The sequence below is a fragment of the Oryctolagus cuniculus genome, chromosome 3, assembly GCF_964237555.1.
Source record: "Oryctolagus cuniculus chromosome 3, mOryCun1.1, whole genome shotgun sequence".
Classification (NCBI taxonomy): Eukaryota; Metazoa; Chordata; class Mammalia; order Lagomorpha; family Leporidae; genus Oryctolagus; species Oryctolagus cuniculus.
Genome location: NC_091434.1, coordinates 72,080,565 through 72,106,961, shown reverse-complemented (window position 1 = coordinate 72,106,961; position 26,397 = coordinate 72,080,565). Strand labels below are relative to the sequence as shown.

Below are 26,397 nucleotides of genomic sequence, written 5' to 3'. Positions count from 1 at the left end.
TATATCTAGCACATACACATCTAAAAGTACTCCAAAAAGTTTGTGAAAGAGATGGAATTTCAGGGTGGACATTCAGCCTAGTAGTTAAGGTAGCTACTGTGTTGCCCATACCGGTGTCTCATATTGGAGTACATAGGTTTAGTCCCTGACTCTGGCTCCTGACTCCAGCTTCCTGCTAATGCAGTGCCCTGGAAGCAATAGTGATGGCTCAAGGAATTGGGTTCCTATCACCCATGTGGGGGACCTGGATTGAGGTCCTGACTCCCTGCTTTGTCACTGGCCCAGACCTGGCTGTTATGGGCATTTAGGGAAATGAAGTAGTAAATGAAAGCTCTTTCTCTGGCTCTCTCTCTCTCTCTCTGCCTGCCTCTCAAATTAAAGAGAAAAATAAAAGAAAGATGGATTAAAATACGTATATTTTGGTATGAAGGTTTTGAAAACCATTTGTAATATTTTCATAACATATTTTCTCTGAACTTTTTGAAGAAATTCACATCTAATATTTACCTCTTTCTCTCATCTCTATGTGTGTGTGTGTGTGCCCTATATTGTAGGTGTGTAGTATCAACATTAAATGCACTGATGAGATTCAGTTCTGTAGGAACAGCAGAAATGTTATTAATAAAAGGTGGCTGGAGATCTTCTGTTTAAAATGAAGAATAAATCTCATTTCAAAGCCATTTGTGGGGAGTAGAGCATAATTTCCTATACAGCAAATTTTCTTTAAAGATACTTGTTTTGTAGACACAAGAAAACAGTACATTCCCATAATCATGTACAGTCATCTAATACAAGACACATGTACGTAATATTATAAGGCTACCTTCCTGTAAGTACTGAGTCAACGACCTTGGTAAACTTATAGATGAAAATAGACAGACAGTAGTCCTCCTTTGCTGCTTCCTGCTCTACCTGCTCAGTGTGCTCACCTCCTGCAGTCTCTAAGGAGGTGGCGATGAAGCTGTGCTTCTTGATTGTTTTGGATGCCTTGCAGTTCATTTGGCAAGTGCTACAATGACAGGCCCTGTCACTCATTTCAACAGAGCACCCTACAGGTGACTCAGTCTGAATGAGCTGCTAGACTACGTGCCAACCAGAAGGATTTGCACAGGATGGGTATGATAAAGGAGTGTGGAGTCCCCTGAGATAGCTCAAAAACTGCTAGAGAAACAGGCTGCTGTTCCCTCTCCAGGAAACAGAGGCAGGTGAGCCATCTGTGGCTCAGGAAATGACTACCGTGCCCTCCCCTACAAAACATGTCCACTGTTCCTGGGAGGGCAGACTGGAACTCACCTTCACTTCTGGTCTGGAAGGGTAGTGGAAGGTCACATTATGGAATTCGATTTCACCCTTGATTCTCTCCAGCTTGTAACCATCTTCTGACATGCAATCAATGATGGGTTTCTGGAACGAACAGAAAAGGGATATAGCAACAGGTATACATGCATTTACTGTCCATCTTAGCTCAGATTTACTCATGTAACATACAAAAACCAGGTGAAACACTTCAGAGATATGTTAAAGGTAAGTTGCCTCCACATTAAATATTCACTAATTAAAGTGAAATAATTACTACTTATCGAGACAGTACTGTATTACTATATATTATGAATAATACTATTTATGAAAAATTAATAGAGATGAAAAGTTTTCAAGATGGCAGAATAGGGAGGGAGCTTACTGCTCTAGTCTAGGGGAAGAGAGTTAAAAAAAAGTGGAGAGAGTGCAATTTTAGGGAAGAGTTAGGGAGAAAATGGCAAAGGCATCTTCAAGCAAAGGGACACTGAGGACCTACATGGAGGATAGGTAGCACACAACTCAGGACCCCAGCAGCTGACAGCCTCAGCACCAGCTTTGGAGTGAGGTGAGACCAGAATGCAGCAGCCCAAGCCATTGGCAAAAAAGCTGTGCTAAAAGCCTGGCAGGAGTCTGGCTTGGAGCCCTGTGGGGGACAGTGTACCTGCCAAACCAGAGGGAAAAAAAGGAGGGGCATGTTCTCTTTCCCTGATCACCCAGCAAAGGTGTACTGTAACTAGCTTAGAGAGGGCAGGTGCTATTTTGGACATACAAAATAGCTGTGCCAGCGCATGTTCATGCACTCAGCAACCAGCTGAGAGGAAATTCCTGAGTTTGGCTGGGAGAACTGACAGGAGACTGGGAGTTCGTGACTGGGAGTCTTGTGTGCTGGGACTGTGAAAACACTGTGGCTGCATGAGAGGGTACAGGGTATGGCTGGGTCTTTGGGAAGTCACTGTGGGCAGCTCCACATGCCTGGGGCTCCATGATTCCTTGGTGAGGGTCATTGCTGAAGGATCTGTGTCACACCAAGGACTGTGGGGATCCTTTGTGTAGTTCTTGTGGCAGCGTGGACGAATATTATACCCACTGGGATTAGCACCCAGGCATTGGTCTCTTTTGAGGAGAGGAGGTGAGTGTGAGACTACACCAACACAGCTGAACAAATCTCTCGTCTGATAAAAAAAAAAAAAAAAAAAAAAAAAAAAAAACAGGAAATTTACCATGTCCAACTTGGGTATCACCTTGGACACCCTAGAGCACTGAACAGAGCTCCCTAACCATACCCAGCACACACCTTCGGGTATTCACTGAAAGAGTAGACACTCCATTAAGCCACAGAGGTATAGTTCAAAGATAAAAGCTATCATAGCGGGGGGAAAAAACCCTCTGGGCCAGTGCTATGGTGCAGTAGGTTAAAGCCCTGGCCTGCAGGGCAGGCATCCCATATGGGCGCCAGTTTGAATCCCGGCTGCTCCATTTCTGAACCAGCTCCCTGCTAATGCACCTGGAAAAGCAGCAGACAATGGTCCAAGTGCTTGGGCCCCTGCAGCCACATGGGAGACCCAAAAGAAGTGTCAGGCTCCTGGCTTCAGATCAGCTCAGCTCCATCCATTGCGGCCATTTGGAGAATGAACCAGCGGATGGAAAACCTCTCTGTCTAGCTCTACCTCTGAGTGTAACTCTGTCTTTCAAATAAATGAAACAAATCTTTAAAATAAAGAAAACCAAGAAGTATCACTAAAAATGCTGAATAATTAATGTAGCAATTCAAGAAACAAAAATAAGGAACACAACATCACACCCCAAAGAGAATACAACACTTCAAACTAGAATGTGAAGATGAACAGATTAATGAAATGCCAGAAATGGAATTTAAAAAATTGACCATAGGATTACTTAAAAGTAATCAGAAGCAAATTCATGAACTAAAGAAATCCATACATGACATGAATGGAATTTTTCCCATTAAATTGAGATTTCAACAGGCAGAATGGGCAGTGAGAGGGACAGAGAGACAGGTCTTCCTTTGCCATTGGTTCACCCTCCAATGGCCACCGCAGCCGGCGTACCGCGCTGATCCGAAGGCAGGAGCAAGGTGCTTCTCCTAGTCTCCCATGGGGTGCAGGGCCCAAGCACTTGGGCCATCCTCCACTGCCTTCCCGGGCCACAGCAGAGAGCTGGCCTGGGAGAGGGGCAACCGGGACAGAATCCGGCGCCCCGACCGGGACTATTTTAAAGAGAAATTAAACCAAAATATTGCAAATGAAGAATTCAACAGAACAAATAAAAAATATGGTGGAAAACCTTAACAGCAGACTTGATAAGGCAGTAGAAAGAATATCCAAGTTAGAAGCAAATCTCTGGAAATTTCAGTCAGACCAAAAAAAAAAAACCAACAGTGTCAGAGATTTATGTGATACTTGCAAACGACCCAAGATATGGATCTTAGAGTTCCTGAAGGTGTGGAAAAAGAGAATGGATTAGAAGGCCTTTTTAGTGAAATAATTACAGAAAATATCCTTAATCTGGAAAAAGAAAGGGACGTCCAAGTACGGGAAGCACATGGAACTCCTAATAGATATGACCAAAAAAGATCTTCACCATGACACACTGTAGTCAAACTCTCCATAGTAAAACCTAGAGAAAAGATTCTAAAATGCACATGAGAGAAATGCCAGATTATTTTCACAGGATCTCCAATTAGACTCACAGCTGACTTCTCATCAGAAATCCTACAGACTAGGAGAGAATGGCAAGATCTATTTCAAGTCTTAAGAGAAAAAATTTAAAGAAAAATCAATTCTAATTCTTCTCAGATACATAAAACAATTGAAAGGGAGGAAATCTTCCCAAACTCCTTCTATGAAGCCAGCATAATCTTAATTCCTAAACCTGAAAAAGATACAACAGAGAAAGTGAGCTATAGACCAATATCCCTGATGAACATAGATGCAAAAATCCTCAAAAAATATTAGCTAATTGAATCCAACAACACATCAGAAAGATCATTCACCTGAACCAAGTGGGATTTATCCCTGCTTTGCAGAATTCAACTTTTGCAAATCAAGCAGTGTGTTACATTATATTAACAAATGGAAGAAGAAAACCCATACAATTATCTTAATAGATAGAGAGAAAGAATTTGATAAAATATGACACCCTTTCATGATGAAAACTTTAAGCAAATTGGATATAGAAGGAACGTTCCTCAATACAATCAAGGCAATTTATGACAAACCCACAGCCAGTGTCCTATTTTTTTTTTTTACTTTTTTTTTTTTTTTTTTTTGGACAGGCAGAGTGGATAGTGAGAGAGAGAGACAGAGAGAAAGGTCTTCCTTTTGCCGTTGGTTCACCCTCCAATGGCTGCCACGGCTGGTGTGCTGTGGCCGGCATACCGCGCTGATCCGAAGGCAGGAGCCAGGTACTTCTCCTGGTCTCCCATGGGGTGTAGGGCCCAAGCACTTGGGCCATCCTCCACTGCCTTCCTGGGCCACAGCAGAGAGCTGGCCTGGAAGAGGGGCAACCGGGACAGAATCCAGCGCCCCGACCGGGACTAGAACCCGGTGTGCCGGTGCCGCTAGGTGGAAGATTATCCCATTGAGCTGCGGCACCGGCCCAGTGTCCTATTGAATGGGGAAAGTTGGAAGCATTCCCACTGAGATCCAGAACCAGTCTAGGATGCCCATTCTCACCACTGATATTCAATATAGTCCTGGAAGTTTTAGACAGAGACATTAGGGGGAAAAAAAAAAAAGAGGAAATCAAAGGGACAAAAATTGGGAAGGAGGAAGTCAAACTGCCTATTTGCAGATGGCATTCTTTTTTATAGGGGAGTCAAAAGACTCCACTAAGAGATGATTGGAAGTCACAGAAGAATTTGGTGAAGTGGCAGGATATAAAACCAACATATAAAAATCAATAGTCTTTGTATACATAGACAATGTTATAGCTGAGAAAGAACTTCTAAGATCAATTCCATTCACAATAGCTACCAAAAAAATCAAATACCTTGGAATAAATTTAACCAAGGTTGTCAAAGATCTCTATGATGAGAATTATAAAACATTAAAGAAAGAAATAGAAGAAAACACACAAAAAATGGAAATATCTCCCATGTTCATGGATTGGAAGAATCAAAATGTTCATAACACATATTCAATGCAATTCTAATCAAAATACCAAGAACATTCTTCTCAGATATAGAAAAAAATGATACTGAAATTTATATGGAAACACAAGAGAGACCCTGAATAGCTAAAACAATGTTATACAACACAAACAAACCTGGAGGCATCAATACCAGATTTCAAGACATATTACAGGGTAGTTATAATCAAAACAGTCTGGTATTGGTACAAAAAACAGATGGACAGACCAATGGAACAGAATAGAGATGCCAGATATCAACTCACACATCTACAACCACACATCTACAACCACTGACAAAGGAGCTAAAATCAATCTTTGGAGCATGGATAGTCTTTTCAACAAATGGTGCTGGGAAAAATGGATCTCCACATGCGGAAGTATGAAGTAAGACCCTTAGCTTACACCTTATATAAAAATCTACTCAAAATGGATTAGAGACCTAAATCTATGACCTGATATCATCAAATATTAGTGAACATTTGGGAAACCCTACAAGACCTTGGCATAGGCAAAGAGTTCTTGAAAAAGATCTCAGAGGCACAGGTAAACAAAGCCAAAATTGACAAGTGGGATTAAATCAAATTGAGAAGCTTCTGCACTGCAAAAGAAACCCTCAGCAAAGTAAAGAGGCAACTGACAGAATGGGAATAATTATTTGTGAACTATGCAACTGATAAAGGATTAAAAACCGAAGTATATATAGAGATCAAGAAATTCTACAACAACAACAACAAAAACAATCCAGTCAAGAAATGGGCAAAGGACTTAAACAGGCATTTTTCTTTCTTTTTTTTTTTTTTTTTTTTTTTTTTTTTTTTTTTTTTGACAGGCAGAGTGGACAGAGAGACAGAGAAAAAGGTCTTCCTTTGCGGTTGGTTCACCCTCCAATGGCCGCCGCAGCCGGCGCACTGCGGCCGGCGCACTGCACTGATCTGAAGCCATGAGCCGGGTGCTTTTCCTGGTCTCCCATGCGGGTGCAGGGCCCAAGCACTTGGGCCATTCTCCACTGCACTCCCGGGCCATAGCAAAGAGCTGGCCTGGAAGAGGGGCAACCGGGACAGAATCTGGCACCCGACTGGGACTAGAACCCGGTATGCCGGCGCCGCTAGGCGGAGGATTAGCCTGTTGTGCCGCGGTGCCAGCTAAACAGGCATTTTTCAAAAGAGGAAATCCAAATGGCCAATAGACACATGAAAAAATACTCTCAATCACTAGTTGTCAGGGAAATGCAAATCAAAACCACAATGAAATTTCACCTTACTCCCATTAGAATGGCTTTAGTACAGAAATCAACAAACAACAAATGCTGGCAAGGATGTGGAAAAGTTACCCTAATCCACAGTTGGTGGGAATGTAAACTGGTACGGCCACTGCAGAAGACAGTATGGATATAACTCAGAAATCTGAATATAGACCTACTATATGACCCAGCCATCCCACTCCTGGGAATTTTCCCAAGGGAAAAGAAGAACATGTTGCCATCTCTCCCTTCTGTTCTCTTATTTTGATTCCCTGGCTTGGTCCCCAGGGTGCTTTGAGATTCACCAGCAAGATCCTAGCCTTGTTACCAAGATTCCTTACAAGGTTATAAAACTTTCTGTCACATAGAAGACAATCCAATTTTGTGAACTCAGTCCTAAAGTCCTACATAAATTGGCCCCTTCCCACTTCTCCAGCCTCTTTCCTTTCTCACACTGTTCAGTCACAATGGACTTCCTTCAGCTTTCTGAATTCACCAAACCTTTCACAATCTGGAGGGTTGCTCTTCCATAATACCCTCCTAGCTCTCACAACCCATGCATCACTCCTCTCCTCCCAAGTCTCCCCTTGCATGCCTGACTTTCTGTCTTTGAGTCTCATATCAAAAACCACCTCCTCAAACTCCTTCCCTCTCCCCAAATGCTACCACTTTGGCCTATTTTGTTTCCTTCATTGTACTCACCACTACCTGATATTAACTTATCCTGTTTCTTTACTGCCAGTTGGCCAGTCTGGGTTTGAGAGAAGGGACCTTATTTGTTCTAGTGCACTGTTGGATTCCCAGTTCTTAGAATCAGATTCAGCTTATGAGAGCTCTTAATCAGTGTTGCTGACACGAGAACACTGCAATTGCTCCTTGCAATGTTTGGGTAGTGTTTGTCCCCCTGATACCTGCATAGGTTCGGGTGTTGTGGGTTTGGTCCTTAGGGTGAGAGTGGTAGGAGATGGTGTGGACCTTAAAGTGCTGGGGCCTTGTCTCTAGGTCATTCACAGTGTTGCCTACAGAAGGGATTGAGGTAGTCATCATGGGATTCTGGTTAGCTCCCATGAGAAGGTGGTTATAAAACTTGAGCCCGGCCCCTCCCAGTCTTTCTCTAGCTTCCTCTTCCAAGCTGTCATTCTTCCTCCCTTGTGTTCTCAGCTATCTGCCAGGAGGCCCCACAAGAATTCATGCCATGCTGTCAGGACTTTCAGCCCCCAACACTGTAAGCTACATAAACAGCTTTTCTTTATAAAGTTAGCCTGCCTCTGGTGTTTTGTTACAGTCAATGGCAAATGAACTAATATGGTTCTCATATTTTTTTCACATTGAGGGTAAATTCTTCAGGGACTCATTCCCTCCCCTCCCCCACTGGTGACCCTCACTTTTGGTTTGAGCATACCCTGTCTATGGTCTCAAAGATGCTGGAGGCTGCTGCACGTCCCGCGGCAAAGGCTTCCAAACAGGGAGAGGCATTGCCGAGATTTAGAGCTCCAATTATGACACTGAGGAAAATCTGAAAAGAAAAGGGAGAGACATGGTTTTCCTGTGTTTTTGTTCATGTGCCCACAGAGCTCACCACATTCGGGCCATCCATGGGAACTCAGAGGTTTCTCAGAAATATTCTTTGGCAGAAATTTAGAAGTTCAACAGCTCTTTGCCTCTTGCCAACACCTGGAGTTTTTGTTGCATAATGTAAGTCCAATTCTTCTGGGTTATTATTTACCTTACTTTTCCTGAACATCATTTTTCTACAAAGCAGACTTTGATTTGAAATGAGTAAGAGTCTAAGCAAGACAGCATATAGACAAAGTGGCTTAGAATAGTGATGTGATAATTTGATTCATTGTATAATCAGCCTTATAGTAATTTCCTAATTAAGGGATCACTCAGATAATAAAGTCACTTAGGTTCAGTTTGCCTGTCCAAAATGTGGGTACACACAGTACTGATCTGCTATTGCTATACTACTGTTACTAGGATAACTGCTGCCACTATTACTACTATACTACTAGTACACAACTACTAACCACAGTAATAATAGTAACACAGTTTTCTGAATGCATTATCTGTATTATTTAATTTAATCCTTAACAGAACAGAAAAGAGATATGCATGGAGGCTCCCTAGCTCACTTGAGCACAACCTGCACTGAGTACTAGAGTGGAATTTGAACCCAGGCTCTCGACTGCCATTCTGTATAGCTCCCAGGCTCATCTGCTGTTGGTAGTTTATAGGTAGAATGGACAAGTTCCTGTGCAGAGCTGGAGATACTGTCCTTTGATTCACTAACAGCCATTTCATTCCCGTGGGGGAAAGTGCCCTGATCATAACCACACATTTCTACCAAAGAGCATTCCTTTTTCTATCAGGGCTGTTTATAATTATGAGGAAAATGCAATGAGACAACTTCTCAAGTTGGCTTCTAGAAGGAACCCAGGTGTCCTCCCTGCTCTGTCACACAGCCTGAAGGATGACACAGGGAGGATGTTTCATCAGCAGTCTATGGCCAAGCTTAAGGTTGGCTCCTGCACAAATGTAGGCTTTGTCAGGCAATCAACTAATCCCAGCTTTTGGTGGTTTCCACCAGAAAATGGGCCAGACTCTTCCCACTGGTTTTCTCACATGGAGACAAATTACCCATGAGTGTCTCTCCACTCTGTTTCCTTCTTGGGTCTGGAGTGGCTGGACCATGGAGAGGCTCAGAGTCTGCCAGCCACCACCCTCTCTCTCCAGTAAACTCTGATTTCCATACAGCAGAATAATTAACAGGGCCAGTGCTATTCCACGCAGGTAGTACGCTAGCCCACTCATGCCTTCTTCCTAAATTGCCTAGCTAAGAATGGAGAAGAATATTCTCTTTTCATCTGTCCTTCTTGTTCTTTTCCTCGATTACAACACATAGTTCCTTCCACAGGCTTGGGTACTTAATTTTTTCAAGGCCCAGATTCTTTACCTGAAACAAACAGACAATGGTAGTATACACATCATAAGATTATTATGAGGATTAAATAACATACATTATGTGTGCAAAGCACTAGTCACATAAAGAATAGCAAAGATGATGATCACAAAGAAAGGTCCCATGCTTCAGAGGTGGTGAGGGGAGCAGACAGAAAAGTTCTGAGGGTCTAAATTGATTTAAGGCCACACCTACCTCAGCAAAGGAGCCTTCCACATGTGCTAGGCCTGAGGCTGACAGACATTTTCTGTACAGGGCCAAACAGCCAATAGTTTATTTTGGCTTCTAGGGCCTTAGGGACTGTGAAGCAGTTACTCACCTCTTCCATGAGGTAAAAAAGCAGCCATAGGTAACATGTAAATAAATGATTGTGGTCATGTCACAGCAAACATTATTTATAAAACAGGCAGTGGGCTGCATTTTTCCTGTGGACTGCAGTTTTCTGGCTCTTGGCCCGAATTCCATACTGACTTACTAGAGGCCTAAATTGAGGTTTTGGCACAAAGTCTCATTCAACCTGACTTTACAAGCTATTGCATCACGCAAATGTCTCTCTCCAGGTTCTTAGGGCACAAGCAAAGGAGACAGGATGGATGCATGGGCCAACACATCACAATATTCAGTACATATGCAAATAGATCAGCATCTTTCACCCTGAAGGTAACACTCATTAGCCCAGTGCACAATCATGTGGGAGGAACATGGGAAGAGAGACTGCTGCAGAACAACCTATCTGTGAGTATACTGTGCTGGAGAAAGGGGCTCTGCAGATCCTTGGAAGATAGATCCAGAGGCAGGTAAATAGCAGTTAACAATTTGAGTCTTGAAGTCAGAGAGACCTGAGTTCAAATCCCACTCAATGCCACTTGGCACGTTTCTCAACCTCTATTCATTTTTTTGAGGTGGTAGTATAATGGCACCAATTAGAAAATGAAGTTGTGATCATTACATATGGTAATTATATTAAACATCTCAATGCCCAACCTCTAGTATGCAGTGTATGAATGTTACTTTCTATTACTGTTATTATTTTGTTAGTCAATCATAAAGCTTAAGAGGGCCACCAGACAGCTGCCGTCTGCACTATTCAGGTCCCCATCATCTTTGCGTAAAAAACTAATGTACAATTTGGGACATGCTCAAGCTGACTTGCCCCAAATGGTAGAGTTAGAAACATACCAGGGGACTCCAATTTAATCCCATCAAGGTGGCATGTACCAATGCCATCTCACTAGTCCAAGTGATCAATTTCAGTTCACAATTGATCATAATGAAAGGACTAAGAGTCAAAGGGAGCACATAAACAAGTCTAGTACCTGCTAATACTAACCGATAGAATAAATAAAGGGGAGAGTGATCCAACATGGGAAGCGAGATACTCAGCAGACTCATAGAATGGCGGATGTCCTAAACAGCACTCTGGCCTCAGAATCAGCCCTAAAGGCATTCCAATCTGGCTGAAAAGCCCATGAGAGTATTTCAGGCATGGAAAGCCAAGACACTCTGGCAAAAAAAAAAAAAAAAAAAAAAAAAAAAAAAAAAAAAAAACACCTAAATGAAAGATCTCTGTGAGTGAGATCCCAGTGGAACGAACAGGTCTTCAAAGAAGGAGGTACCTTTCTCTGAAGGGAGGAGAGAACCTCCACTTTGACTATGACCTTGTCTAAACAAGATAAGAGTCGGAGAACTCAAGGGGCTTCCATAGCCTTGGAAACTCATGACTGGAGCATAGGGAGATTACTGATGCCATAAACAGGAGTGTCAATTTGTAAAGTCAACAACAGGAGTCACTGTGCACTTACTCCTCATGTAGGATCTCTGTCCTTAATGGGCTGTACATTGAGACTTAATGCTATAATGAGTACTCAAACAGTATATTTCACTTTGTGTTTCTATGGGGGTGCAAACTGTTGAAATCTTTACTTAATGTATACTAAACTGATCTTCTGTAAAAAAATAAATAAAAATTAAAAAAAAGAAGAAATTATTAATTCCCAACTTGACTCTCACTGGGATTAAACATGACAATAGGTCTGATCTGATTTCATCATCATTTAAAAAATCATCTATTATTTTTCACTTTATGTTTCTGTGTGGGAGCAAACTGCTGAAATCTTTACTTAATGTATGCTAAACTGATCTTCTGTATATAAAGAGAATTGAAAATGAATCCTCATGTGAATGGAAAGGGAGAGAGAGTGGGAAAGGGGAGGGTTGCGGGTGGGAGGGACGTTATGGGGGGGAAGCCATTGTAATCCATAAGCCGTACTTTGGAAATTTATATTCATTAAATAAAAGTTAAAAAAAAAACTAAAGTACAGTTTTTGTCTCTGTACAAGTGATACTAACTACAGTCACTTGTGTGAACCACTTTCCATTCATGCTCAATTACCATGGAGCCAGAAATTATGGTGTACATCACAAAATGTACTAGATTAACCTAACTGTTTATCCATTTGGTGGATTAAAACACTCAGCTCAGCTCATGAATACTCAAGACTTCATAGTGATAAGTGAGGCAAGAACTCCTCAGAGTGAGTGAGAAAGAGAGAGAGAAATATACCATTAAAAGATGTCTCTTCTTTTCCCAAAGAAACATTTCTTAAGGTGTAAGCATATAAGCAGAGGTTGGTAGGAAAGGTTAGGGATAAGAGGTTGGTAACGGAGAGTTAAAATGATAGAAACTCATAGGAGCTTCTCATAGAATGTCTAAACTCAGGAAGTATGCAAGAAATGCCAGTTGAAAAATATCATACTTAGTTAAATAAGCCAGTCCCAAAAAGACAAACATCATATGTTCTCCCTGATCTGTGATAACTAACAGAGTACTTAAATGGAAATCCATAGAAGTGAAACTGACACTTTTAGAAGCAATGATTTGAACAGCCCTTGTCTTGACTGTCGAGGAACAGTTTTTGTTTTTTGTTTTTTTTTTTTTTTTCTTCTTTTATTTTTTTAGCAGAAAGCTGGATGGGAAGAGGGACAACCGGGACAGAATCTGGCACCCCAACCGGGACTAGAACCCCATGTGCCAGCACCGCAGGTGGAGGATTAGCCTATTGAGCCGCGGCGCCGGCGTTTTTTTCTTCTTAATACCATTGGTTGATCTTTTTACTTAATATAGAATTAATCATATAGATTAATCAAAGATATATCCAGTCAATTGAAAATAGATAGATCCTAGTAAAAAATAAGAATGGGAATAAGAGAGGGAGGAGCTGTATAGTTCTGCATACATTCTTATGACTTACTTCTAAGAGTAAAGCTAGAAACTTGCCAGGGGATTCCAAATCCCATAAAGCTTGGTGGTAATAATTCCATATTACATGTTAAAGTGATCATATTAAGTTTTTAATTTGTCATAAAGATAGGATTAAGTGTTAAAGGGATCATATAAATAAGATGAAGTGTCTGGTAATAACAATATATTGAATTAAAAAGGAGAGAATGTTCCAACATGGGAAGCAGTCCACATAGCAGACTCATTGAATGGCAAACACTCTAAACAGAACTCTAGCCTCAGAATCAGCCCTTAAGGCATTTTGGTCTGGCTGAAAAGCCCATGAGAGCATTTCAGACATGGAAAGCCAAGACACTTTGGCAAAAAAATGTCCTACATGAAGGATCTCTGTGAGTGAAACCCTAGTGGAAAGAAGGGGCCATCAAAGTTCTCTGAAGGGAGGAGAGAACTTCCACTTTGCTTATGGCCTTGTCTAAATACTAACAGATTGTGGACTCAAAAGGCTTCCATAGCCTCGGCAGCTCATTTCAACAGCCTCAGGTGATCACTGACATCATATATGAGTGTTAATTGTTTTTTTTTTTTTTGTAAAGATTTACTTATTTATTTGAAAGGCAGAGTTACAGAGAGGTAGAGGTAGAGGTAGGGGTGGGGGTGTGGGGGTGGAGATGGAGATGGAGGTGGAGGTGGAGGTGGAGGTAGAGGTAGAGGTAGAGAGAGAGGTCTTCCATCTGATGATCACTCCCCAAATGGCTGCAATGGCTGGAGCTGTGCCAATCCACAAGCAGGAGCCAGGAGCCTCTTTTGGGTCTCCCACATGGGTGCAGGGGCCCAAGGACTTGAGCCATCTTCTACTGTTTTCCCAGGCCCTAGCAGAGAGCTGGATCAGAAGTGGTGCAGCCAGGAATCGAACTGGCACTCATATGGGATGCTGGCATTGCAGGCGGTGGCTTTACCTGCTACGTCCCAGCACCAGCACCAGCACCAGCACCAAGAGTGTTAATTGTTAAATTAACAACAGGAGTCACTGTGCACTTACTTCCCATGCAGGACCTCTGTCCTTAATGAGTTGTACTATGAGAATTAACTGTAAAACTTGTTCTCAAACAGCTTTTTATATTTTGTGTGCGTGGGGGTAAACATCGTTGAAATCTTTACTTAGTAGAGAGTTGGTCTTCTGTGTATAAGTTAAATAAAAATGAATCTTAATGAAGAATGGGATTGGGAATGGGAGAGGGAGGAGGTGGGATGGGAGTGGGGGTGGGAGAGTGGGTATGGGGAGAAGAACCACTATATTCCTAAAGTTATATTTATGAAATTTGTACTCATTAAGTAAAAGGTTTCTTTGGGAAAAACTACGTAAATAAAAAACTATATATATGTGAAAAAAGAAATGCCAGTTGAAAGAATGAATTATTTACAGAAGATATAAAACATATTTATAAATTTAAAAGCAGAGTAAAACAGCCCACAACTTAACTTGCAGGAAATTTAAAGATGACAATCATAAAATTGGATTCTTGCTAGAGAGTTGGTAATAGGCTTTTTATTCAATGTTTCCAACTGGAGTTTGTGTATTATTTAATTTTCAATTTACCAATTCATTCTCCTCTCAGAAGTGTTATTTGTTCATTTCTCTGTCCTCTCTTTGTAGGCATGAAATGAAGGGAAAGATGGCTTTTTTCAATGCACATCTTTCTGCAGGGTGAACAGATAAAGCAGCTGGGGCTAATGCCAACCATTGCTATCCCCAGCTTGCTAATTCTCAAAGATTCTTAGGTGCAATTGAATTAATAAAGACATGAGACTTAATTTAGATATTAGACCTGCAATACTTCCACTGGCTTTTAAAGTGCAAAGTTACTTGTAAGTTGTAAGGAATATGGCTAAATATGATAATAGTAATGCTTTCCATACTATACATCTTTAAAGTTCACAACACTGTAACATGCAATCATATTTAATATTTTTCAAGTACAAAATATGCTAGCTGTTCATGATGAAAAGCAAACCGAATTTAAAAAGTTGTTTTAATGTGTTGTTGTGTTTTTAATGAAATGGATTAGAATGATTGTGGTTTGACCACTGACAATCGTTTCTATGTGCAAATCAATACACCATTTAATTTTCCTTAGAAATGTGTTATATTACAGCAATAGATCTAGAATTGTAAGCTTTCAGCTAGTACCTTTCTGGTACTTTGACATTTCTTGTTGTCTAATTGTTACTGTTCCACCCAGTATTTGGAACCAAAATATTTTACTTAAGAATCTCACATAAAACTACTTTCCATTTCCCTGAAAGACCAACTGAAACAAAAATTTCATTTTTTTTTTTTTTTTACCTTCCTGACTGGAAAGGTGCCACTCGGCAAAGAATTCAAGCACTAACTGAACCCAGCTACAGTATCAGAGACATTAAGCTAAGAAGGAAGAGGACCTTGGGAGAGGAAGTAACGGAGCTTGGGACTGAAAGCAGGCCAAACTAACACCATCCCACACACCGCTCCTCGCCAACACATACAAACTGCATCACTTTCCCAGCATGCACACAACTACACAGAACAGAGTAGAAGCCCCTTGTAACAAATACTTATCAACCATGAAGATCTAGGTGTCGATGACAAAATCTAGGTTTGGCCAAAAACAAGCTGGAAAGGGCTCCATTAAGACTGTCCCCACCTTCACAGTAAGTACTGTCTAACATCTGCCTTTGTTCCTTGGCGATACCGTGGTAAGGACATACAAATACCCCTGGACTGTGAGACCCTAGCAGCCTGGTCTTTCTATCAGCCCTTCCATTTGTTCAGAAGCTTTCTTCTTCTTACTTATATAAAACTTCACTTCTACTCTCACCATTCTGTCTAGTCTTGTAAATTGTCATTGACACCAGGGCACAAACCTTGACTCATGTCACTGGTTTTCCTACAACAGAAGCAGGATGAAAAGCTATCCTTAACCCCAGCCACATCCAATCACTCTCCTACTGCTGTTCACCATCAAGATTCCTGTACTCTAATTCATGGCATATGTTACTATTTATCATTATGCATTTACATGATTATTTAATGATTGTCTTCCCCCATTAAACTGTGAATTCCATTAGTGCAAAAAAAAAAATCGCATTCTTCTGCTCACTACTGAAACCCCTGCATTCTGTGTGGGTCTGGCACAAAGTTGAAGCTCAATAATTATTAGTGAATGAATAACTGAAAGGACACTGAAAGTTAAAATACTCATGACATTAGCTGTGGCACAGCACAGTGCAAGTGAACCTTAAAGTATGCTTTGTATTACCTGTTCAGTTGAGGATATTTTTGACTTAGGTCTTAATAAATCGTTATGTTACACAAACACATCTACTGGGCATATGTCATGTTTAATTATTAAACTCAATTATATGAGCAGTTAATTTTTAGCTAAGAGACCACTGACCTCCCATATTAATGACATATCATCTTTCCAACTCAGTCACAAAAATCATCACTTTACAGTTATAAAATCTTCAGTTCAGTGGCAATCAATTTGCTGATATTGTCAATTCAGAAGTTCAGCATCTCTTTAATATAAAATGCATAAGTATTGCTTATTTCTGCAGACTGGCTCCATCAAATCATTGATGTTTTCCTCCTTCATCACTAAAGGACTAGACCATGTGTCTAATCCTTGAACTCTTCTGAGGTCCTCTAACTAACCACAGCAACAGTTGGAAATGTTACAAGAGCAAAGTACCTGGACAAGGGCTCCTGGCGAATACTCTCCTTCTTCCAGGACGAGTTTGGAGCCATACCAGAAGGCCAATGCATAACAGAAAAAGATGAGACACCACATGTATCCAGTAAAGAAGCCCATCACTATACCTTTTCTAATTCCCCATCGTTGGGCAAATACAAGATTTTTCTCATACCTGTAAAGAAAAAATGTTTGAGCCCATGGCAGCAATAGCAGCAGCTCAAGTTATAATGTTCAAAACAGGCCACAATGCAATGACTATACTTGATGATTATAAAATCACCCCCAATACAGAACAGCTTTAGGGAAACAAATCTACAGTAATGTCTGTGTAGCTACTTGATGTTTGTTTGAAATGGGCAATGAAACATGTTAAAAGGGTGAAACTTATCAAAGCCTCATGGTTGACTGCTGCATGGATGAAGAGCAGTAGCATAGGCTTTGCCTTCAGGAAAAAAGCATATTTGGACATTAGGAACCCAGTACAGTTTGTGTTTGAATTGTTTCCTTGAATCACATGATGTATTTTTTATCAGAAAAGATTTTAGTGGCTGCAGTTTTGTAAGTCAGACTATTTCGGTGTTTCCTGTTCTTCAAGTTTGGAAATAATGTTAGCACCAACTACATATACTACAAATCTGCCCTGTGGCAAAGATGTTAGGTGATCACCTCTCTGGTCAGGTTCACAGCCATGGGGACATGGATAACTGAAATCATATCCAAATTCAACATGAGGATGAGGTATGTTTCAGTAACTCTATGATTTATGAACGATGGGCCTTGTCTGGCAGCTTAGCCATTCTGAATCTGCCTTCTTATATCTCAAAAAATAAATTCACAGGGAAATTTAGTATTTCACAGGACACAAATTGAAAGTCTATGCTATGTCTATTACCATTTTTAAAACACATTGCCTGTTTTATTAACAATAAAGGATAATCTCTTTCATGATAGAGAAAATATGCTACTGAATTTTTAAATGAGAAGTAAGGTAGCTTCACTCTACAAACCAAAAGAATTAAAAGGGGAGAAAAAAGAAAAGAAGAAATTAGAAATTATAGACCCTATTCTATTAGTTGGTGAATTTGGTAGAAACTGAGAGTGCTATCATCTCATTAGATCTATAATATATAAAATAAGAGTTTCCATCCAGTGGGTGGTTATTTTATAAAATCTGTATGTAGAACATTGTAAGCACTTAATAAATATTAGATAAATTAAATAAGCAAATTATTTTTAAAATGTTTATTTATTTACTGATTTGAAAGTCATAATTACAGAGAAAGAGGAGAGACAGAGAGAGAGAGAATCTTCCACTTGCTGGTTCACTCCCCAAATAGCCTCAATGGCCAGGGATAGACCAGGCCGAAGCCAAGAGCCAGGAACAACTTCTGGGTCTCCCATGTGGGCCCATGGGCCCAAGCACTTAGACCATCCTCTGATGCCTTTCCTAGGCCATGAGCAGGGAGCTGGATGGAAGTGGAGCAGCTGGGACATGTACCTGTGTCCATATGGGATGCTGGTGCTGCAGATGGTGCTTTAACTCACTGCACCATAGTGCCAGCCCCCAAAATAATGTTTTTGATGATAAGTTCTTTTGGCCACTTGAGTTTTCATTTTCATTAAGAATTAATCTCTATCTAGAACAATGGACTATAACACACCAATACTAAATTTTATTTGATTAACTGAAAGGCTCATCAAATGTATCAAGAGAACATAATAATTCAAGTAGCTGAATAAAATATGTTCAATAAAAAAGTGCTCAATGAAAATGTGGAATTGTATTTTGGATCATATTGTCTTTATTGTCATTAAAATTTGCAAATAAAATTATATGTATTTATTGGGTACCAGATGTTTTGAAATACATGTATGTTTTGAAACAGCTAAATCAAGTTAATTAAAACATATGAAGGAACTTCAAAAAATTCATGGAAATGGAACTCAAAGATAAGATTTTTGGGTGCAAAAATTTTTTAAATCCATGCATGTTTTCTTTAAAATACACATTTCCACGGACTTTCTGAAGTTTCCTAATATGCTATCATTAACTATAGGCAGTGTGTTTTACAATAATTTATTGAGTTCATTTCTCTTGTTTAACTGAAATTTTGTATCCTTGGACCAACATTTTCTTGATCTACGACCTCCCCAACCTGGTCTCTGGTAATCATTATTCTATGTTTTGCTTGTATAAATTCAACTATTTTAGATTTCATATATAGGTAAGATCATGTAGGACTTGTCTTCTGTGCCTGGTTTGTGCCCTTCAGCGTGTCTTCCAGATTCATACGCATTATCACAGTGTTCTATCGTGTGTATATACACCACATTTTCTTTATCAATTTACCCCTTAATGGATGCTTACGTCAATTCCATTGTGAGTAATGCTACTGTGACCAATGCTGCAATGAACATGAGCATGTAGATATCTCCACATGCTGATTTCATTTCCTTCTTCTTCCACTAGTGTGACTGCTGGATCATATAGTAGTCCTATTTTTTGAGGAAAGTCCAGACTATTTTTCCTAATGGCTGTACTCATTTACTTTTCCACCAATATTGCACTAGGCTTCCATTTTCTCCACATCTTCACCTTATCTTACATGTTTTTGATGACAGTCTTTCTAACTCATGTGAAGTGATATCACATTGTGGTTTTGAGTTATGTTTCCCTGATGATTAGTGATGTTGAGACTTTTTCCATATATCTCTTGGTAATTTGTATGTCACCTTTTGAAAAATGACTATTCAGATATTTTCCCCCAGTTTTTAAATTGAGTTATTTGTTTTCTTACTATTGAGTTGAGTTTCTTATATACTTTGGATATTAATCCTTTGTCAAATGTATGGTTTACCAATATTTCTTCCATTTCCAGAGGTTATCTCTTTCCTCTGTTGATTGTTTTGTTTTCTATATAAAAGTTTTTTAATTTGATGTAATCCTATATTTCTATTTTTGCTTTTGTTGCTTGTACTTTTGGTGCCATATCCAAAAATAACATCACCGAGAGCAATGTGATGACAGAATTTTTACCCTATGTTTTCCTCTAGTTGTTTTACAGTTTCAAATCTTATGCTTAAATCTTTGACCCACTTGGAATTTATTTTTGTATATGCTTTGATATAAGGGTCTAATTTCATTCTTATGCATTTCACTCTGTGGCTATCCAGTTCTTCCAACATCATTTATGAAGAGATTGCCATTTCCACCATTGCAACTTTATGGCATCTTTGCGAAAAATCAACTGACTGTAAACATGTGGATTTTTGCTGGGCTCTCCACTATGTTGCATTGGTCTTTGTGTCTGCTTTTATATTACCATACTGTTTTGATTATTATAGTTATCTATTGATATAAGGTAGTATGATGCCTCTAGCTTGCTCCTTCTGCTCAACCTGCTTTTGTTATTTGGAACTGACTGAATATACATTTTAGGGTTCTTTTTCCTACTTCTGTGAAAAACATCATTGGAATTTTGATAGTACTCACACTGAATCTATAGATCACTTTGGGCTATATGGACAGTTTAATAATATTTATTCCAAACAATGTACATGGGCTAATTTTCCATTTATTTTATCTTCTTAAATTTCATGCATCAATGTTTTATATTTTTAGTGTATAGATATTTCTTTTCCTTGATTACATTTATTTTTAGGAAATTTTTTGGGGGGCCAATGTGGTTGGTATAGTGGGCAGCATCCCGTACGGGAGCCAGTTCTAGTCTCAGCTGTTCTGCTTCCCATCCAGCTCTCTGCTAATGCTCCTGGGAATGCAGTAGAAGATGACCCAAGTTCTTGGTCTCTTGCACCCATGTGGGAAACCTGGGAGAAAACTCCTGGCTTTAGCCTGGCTCAGCCCTCTCTGTTGTGGCCATTTGGGGAGTGAATCAGTGGATGGAAGATCTCTCTATCTCTGTCCCTGCCTCTCCCTCTCTAACTCTGCCTTTCAAATAAATAAAATAAATATTTATTTTTTAAAAAAGATTTATTTTATTTATTTGGAAGAGTTACACAGAGAGAGGAGAGACAGAGTCTTCTATCTGTTGGTTTACTCCCCAGTTGGCTGCAATGGCTGTAGCTGTGCTGATCCAAAGCCAGGAGCCAGGAGCTTCCTCTGGGTCTTCCCACGCAGGTGCAGGGGCCCAAGGACTTGGGCCATCTTCTGCTGCTTTCCCAAGCCATAGCAGAGAGATGGATTAGAAGTGGAGTAGCCGAGAATCGAACCAGCACCCATATGGGATGCCAACACTGCAGGTGGCAGTTCTACCTGCTAAGCCACAGCACTGACCCCAAAATAAATTTTTAAAAAACTATTTATAGGAAATTTTTGTAGCTATTATAAATATAATTGTTATCTTGATTTCCTTTTCTGATACTTTGCTCTTAATCTTAGAAATGCTACTGATACTTGTAGGTTGAATTTTACATCCTGGAACTTTGTTGCATTTGTTTATTAGATCTAAAAGTTTTTTGGTAAAGATCTTTATGGTTTTCATGTCATCTGGAAGCAGAGACAATTTAATTTAGTCCTTTCTAATTTAAATGCCTTTTGTTTCTTTCTCTTTCCTAATTGCTCTGCCCAACACTTCCAGTAGTATGTTGACATCATTATCTTCTTCCTAATATTAGGAAAAATTTCAAAAATTTAATGATTTGGTTGTGGGATTGTCACATATGATCTTTATTGTACTGAGGTAAATTCCTTTCTTCCCCCTAATTTGTTGAGAGTTTTTATCATGCATGGATGCTAAATATTGTCAAATGCTTTGTCTCCATCACTGAGATTACCATGTGGTTTTTTTTTTTAATGCTTATTAATTTTTGTGTGTTGAAACTATCCTTGTATTCCAAGGATAAATCTCACTTGCTTGTGGGGAATTATCTATTAATGTACTGTTGCTAGTATTATGTTGAGGATTTTTGCATTCTATGTTTTGGTCTGTAATTTTATTTTCTTGCCATGTTGTCTGGTTTTGATATAAGGGGAATTCTGGCTTTATAAAGCAATTTTGAAGTATTCCTTCCTCTTCAACTTTCTGAAAAAACTTTAAGGGCTAGTTCTTCTTAAATGTTGGAATTCAGCAGATTTTTTTTTTTTAACAGAAGAATTTTGCCACTGATTCATTCCTTAGCAATTATTTGTCTGCTCAGATATTGTGTTCCACATGGTCAATATTGGTTGGTTTGCATTTCTAGAAATTTAGCCATTTCATCTAGGTTATCCAAATTGTTGGTGTAATTATTCATAGTAGTCTCTTAGGATCTTTTGTACCTCTGTGGTATCATTTATAACCTTTCATGGAGGCTTTTCTTGAATGGAAGAAAACAATATTACATAGGTGCAATATGTGGGCAAACATACTATCACTGTCCGAAATAGATATCTAACCTAAGTTGATTTTCTAAAAATCACTATTTGTAAAATCTTAAAAAACACATTGCTAAAGGCTTGGGATTTCTTGTAATGCTCTGGCCAATCTAAATTACTCTGTTTAGCAACTTTTTGAACAAACTCTTCCTCAGAGTACTGTAGACCAAGATGAATCTATCATCTGCACAAAATGGGGAAAAGTCAGGGAAGTGTGGTGATTAACAAATTCCAAGAAAGTGACAGTTAACCAACCTTTCAACCTCTTTTTTCTCACCACCAAAAGCAGCCACTGTTCGCATAGATGAAATGACCTCATCAGCTACGGACCCTGCTTTGGCATAGGCCTTTAGCTCATAGTCTGTAAACTTGGACACGCTCTAAAATGCAAAAGAAGAAAGGAAAATATGAAGGGTAGGTAACTGGGGAAGCCAATCTGTCATTCAGTGATTCACGTGTATTAAGAAACATCTGACAACTGTTCACGTTTCTCATCCATGGAAGTCAGAATAAAGCATACAAAACCCATGATGACTTCTAATATGTTATGTTATGTGTGTGTGCCCGCCTTTGCCTTACTGTGTACATTCTGCCTCTGAATCAAGCCTAGTAAAGTTGCTTATCTCGTTTTACAGGAACAGACATGCATAGATTTGAATTCAAGAAGAGACAAGGGCAGAACTATAACATTCCAAATCAGTGACACATTTACACAAACTTAGAATACGGGCACTAAGATAACAAGAGAAACTAAATTCGAAGTCTGTTTGAAACCAAGTTAACTGGGCAATGTGTTTAGTCTCTAGCATGTTAAAATATGATCCATTTGAGTGTATATATTACTTATCACAGGTTTGAAGAAAGAGATTAAATGTACTGGGGTATTTGTGAGAGGGGAGAAGCTGAGAAGAATGTTTATAGAGACCCTGATTCCTTTCTGTAGAAATTAAAGGATCCTGGAGTAGAGCTAGACAGTGTTTGGTAAGAAACACTGTGGTAAAGACTTCACTTTGTGTTTCTACGTGGGTGCAAACTGTTGAAATCTTTACTTAATGTATACTAAACTTATCTTCTGTATATATAGAAAATTGAAAATGAATCGTGATGTGAATGGAAGGGGAGAGAGAGCGGGAAAGGGGAGGGTTGCGGGTGGGAGGGAAGTCATGGGGGGGGGGAGCCAATGTGGTCCATAAGCTGTACTTTGGAAATCTATATTCATTAAATAAAAGTTAAAAAAAAAAAGACTGCATGATAGGCCAGCGCTGCAGCTCACTAGGCTAATTCTCCACCTGCGGCGCCGGTACCCCAGGTTCTAGTTTCAGTCGGGGTGCCGGATTCTGTCCTGGTTGCTCCTCTCCCAGTCCAGCTCTCTGCTATGGCCCCGGGAAGGCAGTGGAAGATGGCCCAAGTGCTTGGGCCCTGCACCCGCATGGGAGACCAGGAAGAAGCACCTGGCTCCTGGCTTCGGATAGGCGCAGTGCGTTGGCCATAGCAACCATCTTGGGGATGAACCAATGGAACAAAGACCTTACTCTCTCTCTCTCTCTCTCTCTCTCTCTCTAACTCTGCCTGTCCAAAAAAAGACTGCATGATGTCACAGATTAAAATATAAATAATGTCTCTAGTGATTGATTTGTGCTTAAGTGTATAACATGAATTAGGTCCTGAATAATGACAATCACTTTGAGGGTTATTATCTCTAGTTTAACAGTGAGGACGCTGAGGTTTTAATGGGTCTGATATGTTTTTCTTGAGTTGCACAAACTAAATAGAAATAGAGCCATGTGGTGACCCAATAAAGTGGATGGGGCTCTTTGCTACTGTTATTTTAAACCATATTCTCTGTTACCTGGCAAATGTGGTATGCAATATAGTCAGTGGACTGCCTGAATATTTTCCTATAAAGCAGCATCACAGAGACCGGAACCTGTTGCTCAATGCCATATGTGGTTTGTGTGCAGCTTCTCACTTAAATTCTCTTCTCATTCACAGCAAGTAATTAGTGTACATGATCCCATGACCTGCTATTTAGCATGGTCACTCAAAGAGTTAGAAATCATAATTTCAATGCTTGGGAGTATTTTTAGCTGAGATGGCCCTGACTTCCTACTCCTACACTTTGTTGTGGCTTGACTACCTGAGACCATGACAGGAATATGGTCAGAATAGATGAGACAGCCTCTCTCTGAAACCGATCACATGGAATGGAGAACATAGTTCTGAGTGCAGGAAAGTTTAATGTGCTAGTTATCAAAATGAGTATATTTGTGCCCTCTTAATGGAGACATCTGAACTTGGGAGAACATTGGGTACAATAGGCATAATAGAGAATGGGGTGGGAGAATTAGATTCAGGCTCCCTTGAACTTGAATCCTGCCCTGCCAGCTGTGCAGTCACAGCTAAGTCCTTATGGCTCTGAGCCTTAGTTTATTATGTTTTAAGTGGTGTTAGTACTTCCTTTAAAAGATTAGCAAAATAGTAGATGCCCAATAGGTATTATAATTGTTTCCTGCTAACATAGTAATATCAAACATATTAAAACATCCTTACTCCCTACTCTATGAACGTTATTTGATACTGCAGAATAATTCAGCAAAACATCAAAATAGTGATAATTATTTTGACTGAACATACTCCAGAGAAGAAATGAAGATTCATATATGAGGCTATTCAGGGATGAAAATGTCTTCCCACAGAACAAAGTAAACGACTTCCTTACCAAACCTATGATGGCTGCTCCAAGTCCAATGAGAGGGCTGACAGAAATGATAACCAAGGTCAGTTTCCAACCACTGGAAAATCCCAGCAGGAAACCAAAGATGGCTGAGGTCATCCGCTGAATGAAAATGGCCAGTTGGTCGGCAATGGCATCATTGATCTTATTAATATCACTAGAAACAAGAAAGAGTTGGATCACTAAAAATGAATTTTGTCAATTAAAATGTTCTGCTGAAAAATTTCAGTCTTTCCCTTCCAAACTACCTCCAGATCTCCATCACTCTTGGGTGATAAAACAACCTCTCCAATCTGGGAAATTTTTCTGCACTTTGGAATGTTATAAAGCCTTTTCCTCATGGCCAACTAAGTCTGTCCTTAAGTCAGCTGGCCCAACTTGGGTCTATTACATGTAGAAGAAGACTTTTAGAGGCCATCTTATTTGTGTCTTTCCTTGATCTGTCCTGAAGTGCTCTTCTTTCCCTCTTTGTGCCTACTAAACCCTTCTACTTCAAGGTTCTAGTCACATTCCACATCAGTCACAAGCCTGTATAATCAATCCCCCAGGAAGAAGTGCTGTTTTCCATGTGCTCCCATAGCAATGCAATTAACTCTGTACACACACACACGCACACACACTACTGCATTCTGCTTATACGCCATGAGGAGTACAGACACCCTGATTCTGAATTCAAGCTCTTCTTGGGTAAATTACCTCATCTTTTTGTGCCTCAACTTCCTCATTTATAAGATGGAGATAGTAACATAACCTACCCCACCTGGTAGTAACAAGGAATAAATTAGTTAATATGTAAGCCTATCAAGTAATAAGCAATCAATATGGGTTAGCTTTGATTATTTGTTCCTCTTGTCCCTCCTATCAGATAGCAAGATCCTTAAGAACAGGAGTAAAAAATAAGTGCTTCAACATGAGCGTATCTGCGTTTAAGTCCTAATGTCATTGCTGATAAGGCACACCCTGGGAGCCAGCAAGGATGAAATAATTGGGTTCCTGTCGCCTGCTCTTAGCTCTTGGCTTCAGCCTGGCCTAGCCCATACACAGTCATTGCATATAAATAGGGAGTGCTCTGTCTCTCTCTCCTTCATACACTCTCTTTTTCTTCCTCCTCCACCAAACATAAAAAACTTTTAAATAATTTACATAGGGAAGCAGTTGATCCACATGTTAAAATATACTACTCCATTCCAGGAGAGGGAAAGCAAAGCTACTATGCAGCAAATATTAATATATGTAACATGCTATTAATAATAAAATTGTTAATGTGTAAAAAATTAAGTGCCTCAGAATATTAAGTGGATATAATTACATTAATTTCATATTCTTGAAAATATTCCCAGATGGAACAAAAAGAACTTGGGCCTTGATTGAAGGAAAGCACCTAAGGCATTATCCAGAAATAAGACCACTGTATTCTAGCAAGGTGAAGTATCTGTTCTAGGTCATAGTAAGTCACAGAGTAGGTGCTGGGATTTAGGGGCCCTAACTTTCTGCTGCTTTATTTTCACCATATTCTGTCTTCCTTGGAACTTCACAGTTCAGTTCAATAGTCTTTAACTCTTCTAAACACTCAGGGACCATTCAAAATCTCTGGTGAGCTATTAATGATTCAAAATAAATGTGGATATAAATTAGATTTTAAATCCAATTTTTTAGTTTGT

At 39.7% G+C, this 26,397-nt stretch overlaps 1 protein-coding gene across 3 annotated transcripts in view; it reads right to left on the bottom strand.

Annotated features, from left to right (window-relative positions):
* Positions 1–26,397, bottom strand: part of ABCB11 (ATP binding cassette subfamily B member 11) — a 110,455-nt gene that overhangs the window by 58,592 nt on the left and 25,466 nt on the right. For 2 of the 3 annotated variants that reach the window (XM_008258414.4, XM_008258413.4), the window contains exons 8-12: positions 24,722–24,893; positions 22,258–22,382; positions 16,626–16,800; positions 8,094–8,207; positions 1,294–1,404 (exon numbers count right to left, since the gene is read on the bottom strand). In XM_008258414.4, the coding sequence (XP_008256636.2) occupies positions 1,294–1,404; positions 8,094–8,207; positions 16,626–16,800; positions 22,258–22,382; positions 24,722–24,893 (697 nt within the window). 3 annotated transcript variants of the gene reach the window in all.